Source organism: Entelurus aequoreus, linkage group LG18, assembly GCF_033978785.1.
Source record: "Entelurus aequoreus isolate RoL-2023_Sb linkage group LG18, RoL_Eaeq_v1.1, whole genome shotgun sequence".
NCBI lineage: Eukaryota > Metazoa > Chordata > Actinopteri > Syngnathiformes > Syngnathidae > Entelurus > Entelurus aequoreus.
In genome coordinates, this window is record NC_084748.1 from 36,712,755 (window position 1) to 36,732,949 (window position 20,195).

At 41.8% G+C, this 20,195-nt stretch overlaps 1 protein-coding gene across 1 annotated transcript in view; it reads left to right on the forward strand.

Annotated features, from left to right (window-relative positions):
• The first annotated feature begins 15,308 nt into the window (after positions 1 to 15,308).
• Positions 15,309 to 20,195, forward strand: part of mxd4 (MAX dimerization protein 4) — a 72,602-nt gene continuing 67,715 nt past the window's right edge. The window contains exons 1-2 of the mRNA XM_062026174.1: positions 15,309 to 15,516; positions 15,880 to 15,979. Coding sequence (XP_061882158.1) covers positions 15,453 to 15,516; positions 15,880 to 15,979 — 164 coding nt within the window. The 5' untranslated portion in view covers positions 15,309 to 15,452. The remainder of the gene's footprint in view (positions 15,517 to 15,879; positions 15,980 to 20,195) is intronic.

Genomic DNA, 20,195 nt, shown 5'->3' on the forward strand with positions numbered 1-20,195 from the left:
CAAAACTGCGTGTGCCAAGCTTGTGGCATCGTATTCAAAAAGACTTGAGGCTGTAGTTTCTGCCAGAGGTGCATCAACAAAGTATTGAGCAAAGGCTGTGAATACATGTGAGTTTAGATTTTGTTTTATTTTTCATACATTTGCAAAAAAATAATTAAAAATACCGTTTCATGTTGTCATTATGGGGTATTGTGTGTAGAATTTTAAGGACAAAATGAATTTATTCCATTTAGGAATAAAGTCGTAACATGTGAAGTTAATTATATTTATATAGCGCTTTTTCTCTAGTGACTCAACGCACTTTACATAGTGAAACCCATTATCTACATCTTTAAGCTACTTTTAAACCAGCCTTGGGGGCACTGGGAGCAGGTGGTTAAAGTGTCTTGCCCAAGGACCAAAGGACCAAACGGCAGTGACTAGGACGTCGGAAGCTGGAGTCAAACCCGGACCCTTCAAGTTGCTGGCACGGCTGCTCTACCAAACGAGCCAAAAATGGCTCCTGCACGACATTTTGAGTTTTAAAGCTTTAATGGGTCATTTTTTTCTACATTTCAAACACTTCCTTGTGGTCTACATCAGTGGTCCCCAACCTTCTTGTAGCTGCGGACCGGTCAACGCTTGAAAATTTGTCCCACGGACCGGGGGGGGGGGGGGGGTTGGGGGGGGGGGGGGTGTTTTATTTATTTTTTAAATTTTTTTTCATAAAGAAATACAATCATGTGTGCTTACGGACTGTATCCTTGCAGACTGTATTGATCTATATTGATATATAATGTATATATTGTATTTTTTATGTTAATTTAATAAAAAAAATATTTAAAAAATGTTTTTATTTATTTTTTATTTATTTCTTGTGCGGCCCGGTACCGGTCCGCGCCCCGGTGGTTGGGGACCACTGGTCTACATAACATGTAATTGTGGTCCTTTGGTCAAAATGTTGCATAGATTTTGTTTCCAAGCCGCTTTCTGACCGTCTCTTCTCTGTTTTGTGGACGGTCTTATTTATGTGCTTCCACTTCGACTGCGTCCTCTTTCCGCCATCTTTGTTGTAGTTCAATAGCGAGTCTACTGACAGATATAAAGTTAGAATTTTCCACTACTTTGTATAAGCAATGGACAACAGCGGAGGATGCATGCGCATGTGCGAGCAAGTCTACCCCACAACAAGAGGATAGAGGAACAGAAGGAAGTCATGCAAAGTACTTTGGGTGAATCCCTAGCAAATATGGACAATCCGCTGATGTCACGAATGGCAAAAATGTCACCAATGGGGAAAATTCCAAACAGCTCGTTCCCTGGAAGTATGAATTAAGGCAAGATTGTTTTATAAATATCTCCACAATGCTTCCGTGGTTTGAGTTTAATGTTTCAGGCCAGATGCCAAATACACAACAGCAGGTACCAACAGGTAAGAAAAGTTGGTTTAGCATTATAGGGCCCTATTAAAGGCCTACTGAAATGAATTTTTTTTATTTAAACGGGGATAGCAGATCTATTCTATGTGTCATACTTGATCATTTCGCGATATTGCCATATTTTTGCTGAAAGGATTTAGTATAGAACAACGACGATAAAGATTGCAACTTTTGGTATCTGATAAAAAAAAGGCTTGCCCCTACCGGAAGTAGCGTGACGTAGTCAGTTGAACATATACGCAAAGTTCCCTATTGTTTACAATGATGGCCGCATGAAGTGAGAGAGATTCGGACCGAGAAAGCGACAATTTCCCCATTAATTTGAGCGAGGATGAAAGATTTGTGGATGAGTAAAGTGCAAGTGAAGGACTAGTGGGGAGTTGAAGCTATTCAGATAGGGAAGATGCTGTGAGAGCCGGGGGTGACCTGATATTCAGCTGGGAATGACTACAACAGTAAATAAACACAAGACATATATATACTCTATTAGCCACAACACAACCAGGCTTATATTTAATATGCCACAAATTAATCCTGCATAAAAACACCTGCGTGTTTGTTATGCTAGCTCCTAGCTCCTCTGCTAGCTCCTAGCTCCATAGAACACGCCAATACAATTCAAACACCTGATCAACACACACAATCACTCAGCCCAAAAGACCGTTCACCTAACCCAAGGTTCATAAAGCTTATATATTTTTAAAAAGTTACGTACGTGACGAGCACATACGGTCAAGCTATCAAATGTTTAGCAGCCAAGGCTGCATACTCACGGTACCTGATATTCAGCTGGGAATGACTACAACAGTAAATAAACACAAGACATATATATACTCTATTAGCCACAACACAACCAGGCTTATATTTAATATGCCACAAATTAATCCTGCATAAAAACACCTGCGTGTTTGTTACGCTAGCTCCTAGCTCCTCTGCTAGCTCCTAGCTCCATAGAACACGCCAATACAATTCAAACACCTGATCAACACACACAATCACTCAGCCCAAAAGACCGTTCACCTAACCCAGGGGTCGGCAACCCAAAATGTTGAAAGAGCCATATTGGACCAAAAATACAAAAACAAATCTGTCTGGAGCCGCAAAAAATTAAAAGACATATTACATACAGACAGTGTGTCATGAGATATAAATGTAATTAAGAGGACTTAAAGGAAACTAAATGAGCTCAAATATAGCTACAAATGAGGCATAATGATGCAATATGTACACATCGCTAGCCTAAATAGCATGTTAGCATCGATTAGCTTGCAGTCATGCAGTGACCAAATACGTCTGATTAGCACTCCACACAAGTCAATAACATCAACAAAACTCACCTTTGTGCACTCATGCACAACGTTAAAAGTGTGGTGGACAAAATGAGACAGAAAAAGTGGCATAAAACACGTCCTAGAAAGTCGGAGAAAGTTATATCAATCAATACATGTAAACAAACTATACGGTGAGTTCAAGGACCGCCAAAATAAGTAGGACAAAACGGCGCTCGCCAAATACTCGAATCAGTGAAGCATGTTTAATATAAACAGTGTGCTTTATAACACTTAGGGAGGTTTGTGTCATGTTTGTCCTCCTACAGAAACCATACTAATACAAAAAAATAGATTTTTTTCCCCCTCATCTTTTTCCATTCTTCATACATTTTTGAAAAATCTCCAGAGAGCCACTAGGGCGGCGCTAAAGAGCCGCATGCGGCTCTAGAGCCGCGGGTTGCCGACCCCCGACCTAACCCAAGGTTCATAAAGCTTATATATTTTTAAAAAGTTACGTACGTGACGCGCACGTACGGTACGGTACGTGTTATGCTAGCTCCTAGCTCCTATGCTAGCTCCTAGCTCCATAGAACACGCCAATACAATTCAAACACCTGATCAACACACACAATCACTCAGCCCAAAAGACCGTTCACCTAACCCAAGGTTCATAAAGCTTATATATTTTTAAAAAGTTACGTACGTGACGCGCACGTACGGTACGGTACGTGTTATGCTAGCTCCTAGCTCCTATGCTAGCTCCATAGAACACGCCAATACAATTCAAACACCTGATCAACACACACAATCACTCAGCCCAAAAGACCGTTCACCTAACCCAAGGTTCATAAAGCTTATATATTTTAAAAATGTTACGTACATACGCAAAAAAAAGTTGCGCACATACGGTCAAGCGATCAAATGTTTAGAAGCCAAAGCTGCATACTCACAGTAGCACGTCTGCGTCTTTGTCATCCAAATCAAAGTAATCCTGGTAAGAGTCTGTGTTGTCCCAGTTCTCTACAGGTGTCTGTGTATCGAAGTCAAAAGTCCTCCTGGTTAGAGTCTCTGTTATCCGAGTTCTTCCATCTTGACTGCATCTTTCGGGAATGTAAACAAAGAAGCGCCGGCTGTGTCCTGTTGTTGCTGACTACGTTCGAAAAATACGTCCATTTCGCACCGACAACTTTCTTCTTTGCTTGCTCAGCTTCCTTCTCCATAATGCAATGAACATGATTGCAACAGATTCACGAACACATGTCCAGAATACTGTGGAATTATGAAATGAAAACAGAGCTTTTTCGTATTGGCTTCAATGTGGAAGGCATACCCGTGTTCCCCGGGCTACGTCACGCGCATACGTCATCCTCAGAGGCGTTTCGAACCGGAAGTTTAGCCGCAAATTTAAAATGTCACTTTATAAGTTAACCCGGCCGTATTGGCATGTGTTATGATGTTAAGATTTCATCATTGATATATAAACTATCAGACTGCGTGGTCGGTAGTAGTGGGTTTCAGTAGGCCTTTAAGGCTACATGGTGACATAGTCGGACATAGCGTGTGTAACTGTAAAGAGGGCGGACAACATGTCTGAGCCATGTTTACATGTGCATACTTAACTCCCCTGCAAACATTTCAAACGACCAACATCAACAAAGCCAACATTCAATTAGCGCCGTCAAAAAAAGTCCTCCAGCCTTTGACAAACCGACCACAGCACACACAAAAAGCTACAACTCCCAAAAAGTGTGTGTTTTGTTTATCACTTATACTTAAAGTTGTTTGGAGTTTCTCAGAATGTGGTCCAACAAAGTAAGACGCAAACATCTGCCAACCAGAGCGACCCACGTTTTAAAGAGAACTGCACTTTTTGGGGGAATTTTGCCTGTCATTCAAAATCATTATGAGAGACAAGAACACACGCTATTTCGTTTTTAAGATTCTAAAGATAAAAAAAACCTAAGATGCCTTCACAGCCCTCTGAAACAACTTCGAAACCCTCTATCAACAACACTGTAAGTACTTACACTATATTGCCAAAAATATTTGGCCACCGATCCAAATGATCAGAATCAGGTGTCCTAATCCCTTGGCCCGGCCACAGGTGTATAAAATCAAGCACTTAGGCATGGAGACTGTTTCTACAAACATTTGTCAAAGAATGGGCCGCTCTCAGTGATTTCCAGCGTGGAACTGTCATAGGATGCCACCTGTGCAACAAATCCAGTCGTGAAATTTCCTCGCTCCTAAATATTCCAAAATCACCTTTATTATAAGAAAATGGAAGAGTTTGGGAACAACAGCAACTCAGCCACAAAGTGGTAGGCCACGTAAACTGACAGAGAGGGGTCAGCGGATGCTGAAGCGCATAGTGCAAAGACTTTCTGCACAGTCAGTTGCTACAGAGCTCCAAACTTCATGTGACCTTCCAATTAGCCCACGTACAGTACACAGAGATCTTCATGGAATGGGTTTCCATGGCCGAGCAGCTGTATCTAAGCCATACATCACCAAGTCCAATGCAAAGCGTGGGATGCAGTGGTGTAAAGCACGTCGCCACTGGACTCTAGAGCAGTGGAGATGCGTTCTCTGCAGTGATGAATCACGCTTTTCCATCTGGCAATCTGATGGACGAGTCTGGGTTTGGAGGTTGCCAGGAGAACGCTACATTTCGGACTGCATTGTGCCGAGTGTTAAATTTGGCGGAGGAGGAATTATGGTGTGGGGTTGTTTTTCAGCAGTTGGGCTTGGCCCCTTAGTTCCAGTGAAAGGAACTTTGAATGCTCCAGGATACCTAAACATTTTGGACAATTCCATGCTCCCAACCTTGTGGGAACAGTTTGGAGCGGGCCCCTTCCTCTACCAACATGACTGTGCACCAGTGCACAAAGCAAGGTCCATAAAGACAAGGTGTGGATGAACTTGACTGGCCTGCACAGAGTCCTGACCTGAACCCGATAGAACACCTTTGGGATGAATTAGAACGGAGACTGAGAGCCAGGCCTTCTCCACCAACATCAGTGTGTGACCTCACCAATGCGCTTTTGGAAGAATGGTGGAAAATTCCTATAAACACACTCCGCAATCTTGTGGACAGCCTTCCCAGAAGAGTTGAAGCTGTAATAGCTGCAAAAGGTAGACCGACATGATATCGAACCCTATGGTTTAGGAATGGGTTGGCACTTCAAGTTCATATGTGAGTCAAGGCAGGTGGCCAAATACTTTTGGCAATATAGTGTATGTAAGTATGATTGTTCATGTTTTTCAATCAGTACAGATTGGAGTCCTGTAGCGTTGTGTTGTGCATTGCAAACTCAAAAGACATCCAGCTGCTGCAGAAGCCAGCTTACCTCTTGCTCACGTCTCTGTGAGCAAGGCGATGTGTTACTATGCTAGAAAAAGAGTTCCTCAGCGTTCGCTCTTACAATAACAATCTCGCCACAGCTCGGATATTATGCAGGTTACAGAACACAAATGAAGTATTGATGGCCGTTTTTGTAGCGTTTTTTTTCAGCGTAATTTAGAGGCTGAATGGTTTGCCCCCATTAGCAACACTGCTAGCCATCTAGAACAAGCCGATTATTACACATTAGAATGCAACAAATTGTGAATGATGGGCAAAATTCCAAAAAAAAGGAATTTAACAGGCAATGTTGCTGAGATTTACATACCATTGTAGGAGTGTAGGCAGAGAAACGACGGAGATTTATTCCTCTTTGGAGAGCCAAGTAACACTCCGTTTATTTTCAGAGAGAACAACACAACAACCAAACTGTCGCACAGGTAATTACGTCAGCACCACAGAGGTGTGTCTCAACCCTTCAAAGTAAAAGCACCTATGCACCTATGCAAGGAAACATGGGCTAGAACGCAGTGAATTATAACCGTAATAATTAATAAGTGTCCTGTGTGTGTATATCCACCACACACGTCCCCCCAGAATTCACAAGAACTGGCCCAGTGAAACGACCAGGGACCCGAATGACCCGCCCAAAGCGATTCCGAAGCTCCTGGGCAGGTGGAGGGGGGTGAAGCGGGAGGGTGACAGCCGGCTGCTGACGGCGAGCAGACGTCGGTTGGCAGTGTGGGGGTCGACCGCGACGTGGTGCCTGAGCCACCTCAACTGAACGGCCCAAATCCAGGTGGGCTGGCTTCAGCCGGTCCACTGAGACGCGATCCAGTCTGCCCCCAATGTCAATGACAAATGTCTTATCCCCAGCCTCCACAACCCGATAAGGACCGTCGTATGGTGGTTGCAAGGGCCCCCTATGGGCATCGTGGCGGATGAACACGTACCCCGCTGCTCGCAGGTCAGGGGGAATGTGCACCTGGGGCAAGCAGTGGTGCGAGGTCGGGACTGGTAGGAAGGTACGGGCAGTGTCCATGAGGCTACGCCGCTGGTCAGAAGCAGACCAGGGGACTGTAGTGCGGGGTATAAATTCACCTGGGACTCTGAGGGTCTGGCCATAAACTAACTCCGCTGAGGAAGACAGGAGGTCCTCCTTAGGCGCAGTTCTAATCCCCAGCATCACCCACGGGAGCTTGTCGACCCAGCCGTCGTCTGTGAGAGAAGCCTTAAGGGCGGCCTTCATGTCCCTGTGAAAACGTTCACACATGCCGTTTGCTTGAGGGTGGTATGCTGTAGTGCGGTGGAGTGAGACACCCAACTGACAGGCAACAGTATTCCAGAGCTCGGAAGTAAACTGGGGGCCACGATCAGACGAAAGGTCAGATGGGGCACCATACCGGGCGACCCAGGTACCAATGAAGGCCCGGGCCACATCAGCTGATGTCGTTGCTGACAGTGGGACAACCTCCGGCCAACGGGTGGTCCGGTCCACCATAGTCAGAAGGTGAGTAAATCCCCTGGAGGGAGGAAGGGGTCCCACCAGGTCAACGTTGACGTGGTCAAAACGCCTTTCGGGAACTGCAAACTGCTCCAACGGGGCCTTAACATGGCGATGGATCTTAGCGCGTTGGCATGCCACACAGGTCCTGACCCAGTCGCGAATGTCCTTCTTGAGGCCATGCCAGACAAACTTTGCTGCCACGAGACGCTGTGACGGCTTGCTGCCTGGGTGCGAGAGGCCATGTATGGCGTCGAAAACTTGCCGTCTCCAGACCTGCGGCACCACAGGACGGGGCAGGTCCAGAGATACGTCGCAGAGCAGCGTTGTGCCGGCATCGCCGAACGGGACGTCCGCCAACTGGAGGCCAGTGACCGCTGTTCTGTACGCCTGAATGTCGGGGTCCGAAACTTGGTCCACAGCCATTCGGGCATAGTCTATTCCAAGGTGGACAGCACCAATGACCACACGGGAGAGGCAGTCAGCCACGGGATTGTCTTTTCCTGACACATGTTTAATGTCCGTGGTAAATTCAGAAATAAAAGCTAGGTGGCGCTGTTGCCTGGCAGACCATGGTTCCGACACCTTGGCCATGGCGAAGGTCAAAGGCTTGTGATCCACAAAGGCAGTGAACGGACGGGCTTCCAGCAGGAAACGGAAATGACGGATGGCTAAATACAGGGCGAGGAGTTCACGGTCAAAAGTGCTATATTTCTGCTCACTGGACCTAAGTTGGCGGCTGAAAAAAGCGAGAGGTTGCCAAACACTATTGACCAACTGCTGGAGAACAGCACCAACAGCATAGTCTGAGGCGTCCGTGGTCAGAGCAACAGGGGCGTCAGGCACCGGGTGAGCCAGCATAGTTGCGTCCGCGAGTGCATCCTTTGTAGCAGAGAAAGCTGCCAACATGTCCGTGGACCAAGAAAGGGCATGCTTAGAAGTTTTTTTACCCTTGAGAGCGCTGTATAGGGGGCGCATAAGGTCGGCAGCCCGAGGCACAAAACGGTGGTAAAAATTGACCATGCCGCAGAACTCTTGTAGAGCCTTGACAGTGTGAGGCTGCGGAAGCCCCAACACTGCCTCCACCTTTGACGGCAGAGGAATCGCCCCTGCTGTAGTGATGTGGTGGCCCAGGAAATCCATGGAAGACAGTCCAAACTGGCATTTCGCTGGGTTGATGATCAAGCCGTGCTGCTGGAGACGACTGAAGAGAAGACGCAGGTGTGATAGGTGCTCTGCCTCAGACGTGCTGGCCACTAGGATATCGTCCAGGTAGACAAAAATGAATGACAAGTCACGCAGCACCGTGTCCATCAATCGCTGAAAGGTCTGGGCAGCATTTTTTAGTCCGAATGGCATCCGTAGAAACTCAAAAAGCCCGAATGGGGTAATCACCGCTGTTTTGGGAATGTCCTGAGGCTGAACTGGTACCTGGTGATAGCCCCGGACGAGGTCCACTTTAGAAAAAATAGACGCACCCGCCAGGTGGGCAGAAAAGTCATGGATGTGTGGAATAGGGTACCGGTCCGGCGTAGTGACAGCATTAAGGCGTCGGTAGTCGCCGCACGGGCGCCAACCACCATTGGGCTTTGGCACCAGGTGAAGGGGGGAGGCCCAGGGACTGTTCGACCGGCGGACGATGCCAAGGCGTTCCATGGCGTCGAACTCAGCTCTTGCGATACTGAGCTTGTGTGGGTCAAGGCGCCGGGCTTTGGCGTGCACAGGCGGGCCATTGGTGGAGATGTAGTGCAACACACCATGTTTGGCGGAGGCGGAGGAGAAGGTAGGTGCGGTGATGTCTGAGAACTCCTTGAGGAGGTGAGAAAAGTCATCAGCGGGCGAGAGGGCACTGGACAGCTTCGTCGGGGCAGTGTCACTGTGTTCACAGGGAAATGAGCCGAATGTTTCAGCATGGACGAGGCGGCGGTTCCTCACATCCACTAGAAGCTTGTTGGCAAACAAGAAATCAGCACCCAACAGGGGAGTGGACACCTTTGCTGACACAAAATCCCAGGTAAAACGCTGACCAGCAAAACTCACTGTCACAGTGCGTGTGCCAAAGGTGTGGATTGTGCTGCCATTTGCGGCCAGAAGGGGGGGGCCACACGGCCCTGCGCGAATGTCTGTGGCTGATGCTGGCAGCGCACTCATATGGGCACCTGTGTCACAAAGAAAGCGACGACCGGAGAGGGAGTCAGTAATAAACAGCAAGCCGCTGGTACGGCCGTCACCCACGGCTGCTAATAGGTGGCGGCCGGTGCGTTTCCCGACGCACTGAATGTACAGGGGGGAAGGCATTTCTTGGCTTTGTTGCCAAACTTGGCGTGGTAGAAACACAATCCTCCTGACTGCTTTGCATGTCGGGGCACAGTAGTGGTGGCAGAGATGGAGTATGGCTGGTGCATATGATCATCACTGGTGGCAGTAGACGTGGAAGGGGGCGTGGCTGCAAAACATTTCTTCCCAGCTGAGAAAAATTTGTCCGCCTCCCTGGCCAACTGGCGAAAATCAGTAATAGATGAATTCGCAAGTGCCAAACGCACCTGTTCTGGAAGCTGCTGCAGGAATAGTTCCTTGAAAAGAAAACACGGCTGATGGTCTCCCAGCAGAGCCAGCATGTGATCCATCAGCTCAGAAGGCTTACTGTCGCCGAGACCGGGAAGTGAGAGGAGTTGGCGCGCACGTTCGGATTCAGAAAGTCCAAAAGTCTCCAGTAGATGCGCCTTCAGAGCGGCGTATTTGTTGCGTGCAGGAGGACGTTCTAGCAGACTCACCACTCTCCCCGCAGTCGAGCTTGTAAGGGACGCCACCACATGATAAAACTTTGTTTCGTCCGCCGTAATGTCTTTGATGGCGAATTGAGCCTCCGCCTGTGCGAACCACGCAATTGCGTTCCCTTCCCAAAAGTCGGGCAACTTTAGTGTAGCAGACATGTTCAGTAAACTCTGGAAACGTCCAAGAGTAAAAAGGGGTCACCAATGTAGGAGTGTAGGCAGAGAAACGACGGAGATTTATTCCTCTTTGGAGAGCCAAGTAACACTCCGTTTATTTTCAGAGAGAACAACACAACAACCAAACTGTCGCACAGGTAATTACGTCAGCACCACAGAGGTGTGTCTCAACCCTTCAAAGTAAAAGCACCTATGCACCTATGCAAGTAAACATGGGCTAGAACGCAGTGAATTATAACCGTAATAATTAATAAGTGTCCTGTGTGTGTATATCCACCACACCATTCCAATAATCTGGGGAATTGTGTGACTTTGCTCGCGATTCATCCACTTTTACAGGCATGTTGTGGCCTATTATCAAGATCGAAACCTAACATTTTATGGCTTTGGACTTCAATCAACTAACAATTTACTTCAGTTACAGTATATTGTGACCTCATTTCTAATTTAAGGTCTGAATTATGTGCTGTGACCTTTACACCAGGTGAACTTAAATTCGTATGCCCTTATCACTGGTAATACAGGTAGCTCATTAAGGTGATAACAAGAACAAGAAATGAGTAATCCACTTTCATAATAATTTCATTAAATACTTTTCGGTCCTATTTATATGCTTTAATAACATTTTCAAACATTTGGAGTCCTTTTTTTTTTTACCTTCCTGTATTTGTATGTGAAGTACATGCACTATACTCAATTTGTATGATCACTTCTGCTTAGTCTGAAAGTCCAGTGAAGAGATACACTGGTATATATAATCCTCCATATTGGCAGACATATTCATTCATTCATTCATTAGACTTAGACAAACTTTATTGATCCACAAGGCAAATTGTTTCACACAGTAGCTCAGTTACAAAGGATGGAAAGTGTAAGGAAGGAAAGGATACTATATATATATATAGTATAAAGTATACTAAAAATGTACCGTAGTAGCAATATAAAATATAACATATGTAATATTTACATATTATATATACAGTATATAATATATACTGATATATAATATTATATTTCATATAATATAATATATATATATTTATATAATATATATATATATATATATACATATAATTCATTCATTCATTCAGTCAGCAGAGCATTAAAACATTGTTCTTGCATCTGACTTAAAAAAAAACAAAAACATAACAAATGCTGGCTTCCTTGCTAATAAAACATGGTAGAGGCATGCATCTGCTAGCTCACAATCGCCCCCACTGCTCAGTGTGGCGAGTCACAGTACTAAAAGAGGCTCTCTAATACAGAGTTTTATTAGGGATGTGAATCTTACAACAACTCACAATTTGATTCCCATTCTTGTTGTCTGACGACAATAAATGGTGACAAAAAACAGAGTTCTTTTTTTTCTGTTTTTTTAAATTAGGTTTTGGAAATTATAATTTGATTTAGAATCTGATTGACTAAGAATCGTGATTCGGGTGTGAATCTATTTTTTTTTTTAACAACCCTCGTATTTCGATTTTAGAGTCTGATTATCAAGAATGATGTCACACTTACATTAAGCACACTAAACTTTAGTGTACGATCTACACATTAATGGTATTAATATCTCTGCAAATATTATTTTGGCAATATTGTGACAAGCAGACCAGCCAGTAAGCCTCACCTTCATATTCTTCAGCTACCGTATAACATAAATAAAGTATATTTGTCTGCTTACTTTTTACTTACAGAAAAGTTATGCTATCAATCCTCTGCTAAATTGCCCCATATTTATTTGTAATTGTGTGAAATTTGCAATCCAATAACCCAGTTTTGTTGCAAAGACTATAAGGTGTTACTATACTATCCTATTTAAAGGCCTACTGAAACCCACTACTACCGACCACACAGTCTGATAGTTTATATATCAATGATGAAATCTTAACATTGCAACACATGCCAATACGGCCGGGTTAACTTATAAAGTGCAATTTTTAATTTCCCGCTAAACTTCCGGTTGAAAACGCCTTTGGAGGATGACGTATGCGCGTGACGTAGCCAGTGAAACAGAGGTATGGCTCCCCATTGAAGCCAATACGAAATAGCTCTGTTTTCATCTCATTATTCCACAGTATTCTGGACATCTGTGTTGGTGAATCTGTTGCAATTTGTTCATTGCATTATGGAGAAAGAAGCTGAGCAAGCAAAGAAGAAAGTTGTCGCTGCGAAGCGGAGTATTTTGCGAGGGAAGTCAGCAACACAACACAGCCGGTGTTTCATTGTTTACATTCCCGAAAGATGCAGTCAAGATCGAAGAACTCGGACAACAGAGACTCTTACCAGGAGGACTTTGATTTGGATACACAGACGCAGACGCGATACCGTGAGTATGCAGCTGGGCTTCCAAACATTTGATCGCTTGCCCGTACGTGCGTGTCACGTACGTAACTTTGGTTAAATATAAAAGCTTTATGAACCTTGGGTTAGGTGAACGGTCCTTTGGGCTGAGTGAGTGTGTGTGTTGTGCAGGTGTTTGAATTGTATTTGCGGGTTATATGGACGGGGTCCCGTCCATATAACCCGCTCGAGCTATAACTAGCTCGAGCTAGTAGCTAGGAGCTAGAAGCTAGCATAACAAACACCTAGGTGTTTTTATGCGGGATTAATTTGTGGCATATTAAATATAAGCCTGGTGGTGTTGTGGCTAATAGAGTATATATATGTCTTGTGTTTATTTACTGTTGTAGTCATTCCCAGCTGAATATCAGGTCACCCCCGGCTCTCACAGCATCTTCCCTATCTGAATCGCTTCCACTCCCCACTAGTCCTTCACTTGCACTTTCCTCATCCACAAATCTTTCATCCTCGCTCAAATTAATGGGGAAATCGTCGCTTTCTCAGTCCGAATCGCTCTCACTTCTGGCGGCCATCATTGTAAACAATAGGGAACTTTGCGGAAATGTTCAATTGACTACGTCACGCTACTTCCCGTAGGGGCAAGCCTTTTTTTTTATCAGATACCAAAAGTTGCGATCTTTATCGTTGTTGTTCTCTTCTAAATCCTTTCAGTAAAAATATGGCAATATCGCGAAATGATCAAGTATGACACATAGAATAGATCTGCTATCCCCGTTTAAATTTTAAAAAATCATTTCAGTAGGCCTTTAAGGGATTCTCAAACTGTGGTATGGGTAAGTGGGCTCCATCTAGTGGTACGCCGAACAATCGCTTAATTAAATATTGTAATGACGTGACTCGAGCCTTATCACAGTGTTACTTTGCAAACAGTGGTCAAACATATTAAACATTTTGTTAAATAAAACTTCTTCATTGTTTTTAATGAATACTAATGTATACTAAGCTACTGTATTTTATTGTAAATCATGATGGTGGTACTTGGAGAGACAAGTTTTTTCTAAGGTGGTACTTGGTGAAAAAAGTTCCAGAACCACTGTCCTATTTGAATAGCTCATTAGTCATTATATAAACCCAATGCTCGTCAGACCGTAGTTCAACAAAGTTTAACACACACATATATATATATATATATATATATATATATATATATATATATATATATATATATATATATATATATATATATATATATATATATATATATATATATATATATATATATATATATATATATATATATATAAACAGTATATATATATACTGTATATATATATATATATATATATATATATATATATATATATATATATATATATATATATATAAACAGTATATATATATACTGTATATATATATATATATATATATATATATATATATATATATATATATATATATATATATATATATATATATATATATTTAGGGGCGGCGTGGCGAAGTTGGTAGAGTGGCTGTGCCAGCAATCGGAGGGTTGCTGGTTACTGGGGTTCAATCCCCACCTTCTACCATCCTAGTCACGTCCGTTGTGTCCTTGGGCAAGACACTTCACCCTTGCTCCTGATGGCTGCTGGTTAGTGCCTTGCATGGCAGCTCCCGCCATCAGTGTGTGAATGGGTGAATGTGGAAATACTGTCAAATCGCTTTGAGTACCTTGAAGGTAGAAAAGCGCTATACAAGTATAACCCATTTATCATTTATTTATTTATAACATAATAAAATTTAAAAAAAAGTTCTTAACCAATCAAATAGTAGTGATGCAGTGATAACATGTCTATTACTATAAGAATTACTGTATACTCACAATACAAATACAATAAAAAATAACAATATAATATCTGTTAGGCTCTAGAAATAATGCAATTAAACAGCACCCTGCTATGACCAGGAGGAAAAAGACACAATGATAGGCCTACTTTGAATTAAAAACATGTGTGCTATTGTGTGCCTTCCCATTTTTTATTGTACTTCCCCTGCAAAATAACAATTCATCTTTTAAAATATAGCTCGCAGAACTCATGAGCAATTTCCAGTTGGGTCTTCTCCAAAGCATTCATAATAAGTTGCATTAAAAAAAAACAACAACAACATTCCCTGCAACGTTCAGCCTCGCTACAAACACTTCACTTCCGGTCTGAAGTCAGACATGCACTCTTGAGAACTTTGGTAACCAAAACAACAGAGCCTAGTTTCAGCTGTGAGACACGCCCACTCTCGCTGGTAGCCAATCACCGGTCGCTTTTCCACACGTCATACCAAGCATGAGGAAAAAGGCGGGCTGTTGCTAGGGTATGTCCCGGATTACTTTAACACCGCTGAGCCAATCAAATCCCCGGCTAATATTCCCTTGCCCGTTCATTGGTTCATATGTACACTAAACGCCCGCCTCTTCCTTCTCACTATTGGACAAGGCAGCCATCACTCACTTCGCCGACTTTTAGTTAGGCTCTGAATGTTGTTGCTACTGTAGTTTGGAGTCGCCAAGAGTCAGAACTGATTAAACCACCGGGACTGAAACATTTTTTTCTTTAAATTCATTCAACAATTAAGTAAACCTGTGAACACACAGTCTCCTTTTTTTTTTTTTTTTAAAGACAAAACAAGATGGAACTTAATTCGCTTTTAATTCTGCTGGAGGCTGCAGAGTACTTGGAGAGAAGAGACAGAGGTATTTTTTTGAGCTAAATTGACAACACGACAACGATTAGGTTATAACTCGGACGAAGTGCTCGCTTGTTATTAAAAAAAAAAAGAAAAGAAGTTTGACTCGACAGTTATGTGGCGCAGGTATGATGTCACTGTGTGTGAACAATGGAACGTGGAGCAAAAAATATGGTAGCTTATGTTTTTACATGAATGAGCATCTTCTTAACTATGACCGAATGTTTTTGCATCGGTGCGTCACTGTGGATATCATGCACATTGCATACGTGTTTATGGGCTGCAACGACAGCTCATGATCTATTTATTATTGACTTTTGCATCCACTTTGCTGAAAATGCATGTGTCTTTTTTTCTTCTGTTTCCATAGAGGCAGAGCACGGTTATGCCTCGGTTTTACCCTACAGTAACGACTTCTCCAGGAAGAAGACAAAAGCATCGCCAATTAACAGAAAAAGTCAGAACAATAGGTAAATCTACCTGCTCCTTTTCTCCCTCTCTATGGGTGTGTGTGTGTGTGTGTGTGTGTGTGTGTGTGTGCTGCTCCTTTGCATGTTAGTGTGAGTGGTCCATGAGTGAGTGAGGGGAGGAGTTGTTGTTTTCCTGCACACTGCCATCTTTCTGCTGCCTGGGCTGGGTTGGGCTCTCACTTGTGTTTTGGTTTCTAATAAACACTGCCACGCGTACACTGTCAAACTCTACTTCTCTCCCTCACACACACTCCCTCTCTCTTTTCACACACATGCACACACACCTTAGTTCTCCCCGCTTTCATTTCTGCAATCATACATGCATCCACCCCATTCATGTGCTTCCCTACTGTATGGGCATCCTCGATATATGTACACCTGGTTGGCAAGGCACAGTAACCCACTCTCGTGTTCCACACACAAAGTAGTGTTGTCCCGATACCGATATTTACCGGTACTTTTCGATACTTTTCTAAATAAAGGGGACCACAAAAAATTGCATTATTGGCTTTATTTTAACAAAAAATGATTAGGGTACATTAAAAATATGTTTCTTATTGCAAGTTTGTCCTTAAATAAAATAGTAAACATACTATATAACGTGTCTTTTATGTGGTAAGTAAACAAACAAAGGCTCCTAATTAGTCTGCTGACGTATGCAGTAACATATTGTGTCATTTTATTGTATTATTTTGTCAAATGATGAAGGACAAGTGGTAGAAAATGAATTATTAATCTACTTGTTCATTTACTGTTAATATCTGCTTACTTTCTCTTTTAACATGTTCTATCTACCGTATTTCCCGCACTATAAGGCGCACCGGATTATAAGGCGCACCTTCAATGAATGGCATATTTCAAAACTTTGTTCATGTATAAGGTGCACCGGATTATAAGGCGCACCTATGCATCCATTAGATGGAGCTGCGCTAAAGGGAATGTCAACAAAACAGTCAGATAGGTCAGTCAAACTTTATTAAAGGCCTACTGAAACCCACTACTACCGACCACGCAGTCTGATAGTTTATATATCAATGATGAAATCTTAACATCACGTTCCTCATCCACGAATCTTTCATCCTCGCTCAAATTAATGGGGTAATCGTCGCTTTCTCGGTCCGAATCGCTCTCGCTGCATTGTAAACAGTGGGGAAATGTGAGGAGCCCTTCAGCCTGTGACGTCACGCTACTTCCGGTACAGGCAAGGCTTTTTTTTTATCAGCGATCAAAAGTTGCAAACTTTATCGTCGATGTTCTCTACTAAATCCTTTCAGCAAAAATATGGCAACATCGCGAAATGATCAAGTATGACACATAGAATGGATCTGCTATCCCCGTTTAAATAAAAAAAATCATTTCAGTAGGCCTTTAATAGATTACAAACCAGCGTTCTGACAACTCTGTTCACTTCCAAAATGAATAAACAGCTGTTTTATTATTTTCCCCGAGGTAAAGTCAGTGACGTGGTGTGTTGTTTATCTTTTAACAACAGCAAGGTATAACAGTAGTGCAACATTTATATCACATAGTGGAGGGGAACTTTTCCCTGATTCAATAAGCACGTAAAAAACAGTGATACTGTTACGGTAAATCAAACGTTAGTGCAATCACAATATAGTAACACTCGAAATAGTGCAGAGCAATAACAATACATCAATAACTCAATGTTGCTCAAACGTTAATGTCACACGAAATAAACATGTAAAGCTCACTTTATGAAGTTATTCCTCATCCACGAATCCCTCAAATTCTTCTTCTTCAGTGTCCGAATTAAACAGTTGGGCGGGTACGGCATCCAACATGCCCGGCTCCGTCTCGTCAAAGTCGTCATTAATCGAGTCAGTGTCGCTGCTGCTCTATTCCCGTGTTCTTTTGCGTGACTGATCGTCTTAAGTTTAAACTCTGCGTCGTAAGCGTGTCTCTTAATAGGAGCCATTTTGGGGTCTTTACATAAACAAACAAATGGAAATCAAAACAGCACGCCTCGCGCAGTCATATATCCCAGCATGCACCGCATGCTTCTTCTTCTTTTACGGGGGAAAAAGAAGTTGGCGGCTGCTTACCGTAGTTGCGAGATCTAAACTTTATGAAAATGAAGTTTAACTTTGTTGTGGCTCAATATTGGTCCATATATAAGGCGCACCGGATTATAAGGCGCACTCAGCTTTTGACAAAATTGGAGGTTTTTAGGTGCACCTTATTGTGCGGAAAATACGGTACACTTCAGTTAAAATGTAATAATCACTCATGCTTCTGTCGTTTGGATACTTTACATTAGTTTTGGATGATACCACAAATTTAGGTATCGATCCGATACCAAGTCGTTACAGGATCATACATTGGTCATATTCAAAGTCCTCATGGGACATATTTCCTGAGTTTATAAACATAATATACATTTTAAAAAAACAACTAAAGAAGATGTTGTGATGCCGATTGGTACCGGGCCGCACAAGAAAAAAAAAGAAGTTTTTTTTCATTTTTAAATGTTTTATTAAATCAACATAAAAAAACACAAGATATACATGATATATCAATATAGATCAATACAGTCTGCAGGGATACAGTCCGTAAGCACACATGATTGTATTTCTTTATGAAAAAAAAAAAAAAAAAAATTTCAAGTGCAGCTACAAAAAGGTTGGGGACCACTGTCTTAGAGCACCTCTTCCTGAGGGCGTTTCAGTGTTATATCTACCCCTTTATCATTAGTTTTTAAGCCAAAATGCATCCGTTCTCCCTTTTCTGTCTACACACTGTGTCTGCTTGTAAGTACTCCGTGATTGTGCGCTGCCGAACATGCTCCTCTGCTCGTAAACCAGCAATGACACGACGTGACGTCAATGAGGGCGTGGGGGACCGATACTTTTCAGAGGCGGTATAGTACCAAAAATGTTTCATTAGTATCGCCGTACTATACTAATACCGGTATACCGTACAACCCTAACACAAAGTTAGTATTTGTTTGGGACTGCGCCACTTTTTCTAATTAGTTACAAAAAAAAAAGTCATCTGTCAATTCTTCTCCCAATTCTTCTCACATTCAAACACAGAAAGTAAACAAACTTTGTTTACTGTTAATTGCGGAGACACGGACAAGAGTTGCTACTTCTTCCTACACCTTTTTGATGATTTTAAAATTGTGAGCCTGTGATGTTTCTTGGTGGAACTTGTCAAACATGTTTGAAACGGACAAACCGCGTGCGTAGAATATGCCATACTGGCAGATGTAATGACGCATCGGGGGCCTGACTTGAATACATGTAACTAGATTGAATATCAGTGTGCAGATGTACGCTTAAAGTAGGGCTTAGATGATGTGTTGCATGTAAAATGAATTGAATAGATACACTGTCCAACAGACCTTTTTTATTATGCAGATATAAAGTATTATTATTATTAATATTATTAAGATTAAATAAATGAATAGACTGTAAAACAGATCTTTTTATTTTGAAATTGTATTATTATATAGTTACTATTAGTGGTATTGTTAATTTTATTTTTGTTACATTATTATACTTATATAAACTATTCTTGATTATATATTTTTTTAATATTTACTTATTTATTATTGAAATATGTATCTTATTATATATTTTTTATATAAATTGCTTTATTTTATTGTAACTATTAGGCATACTTTAATATTGTGTTATGATAATTGTTAGTAATATTATTAATTTGTTAAAACGAAATAAATGAATACCCTGTAAAACGTTTTATGGTGCTATATTATTATGTATTTCTTCTTCTTCTTATTGTTTGTTACCATCATCACTATTGTTATTATATTTACCATAAATTATTCTAAAATATTGTTAATTTTCTGTATTTATTCATTTATTTTGGAAGTATGTATTTTATTTTAAAAAAAGAAGCTTTTTTATATGTTTTATATTTTTATTATTATGAATAATAGATTAATCAAAATTATTATAAAAATAATATATTGTAAAACAGACCTTTTTATGCAAATATATTATTTTATATGTATTACTATTATTATTATTATTATAATTATTGTGTTACTATCATCACCACTGTTGTACTTACAATAAACTATTCCTAAATGTTGTTAATGTTTAATGTTTATTTATTTATTATATAAATAAATATTTATTTTACATTACCATTATGCATAATAGTTTATCACCATTGAATGGTTAGTAATATTACTGATCACGTGTCACATGGTGGTATCACTGCTACAGAT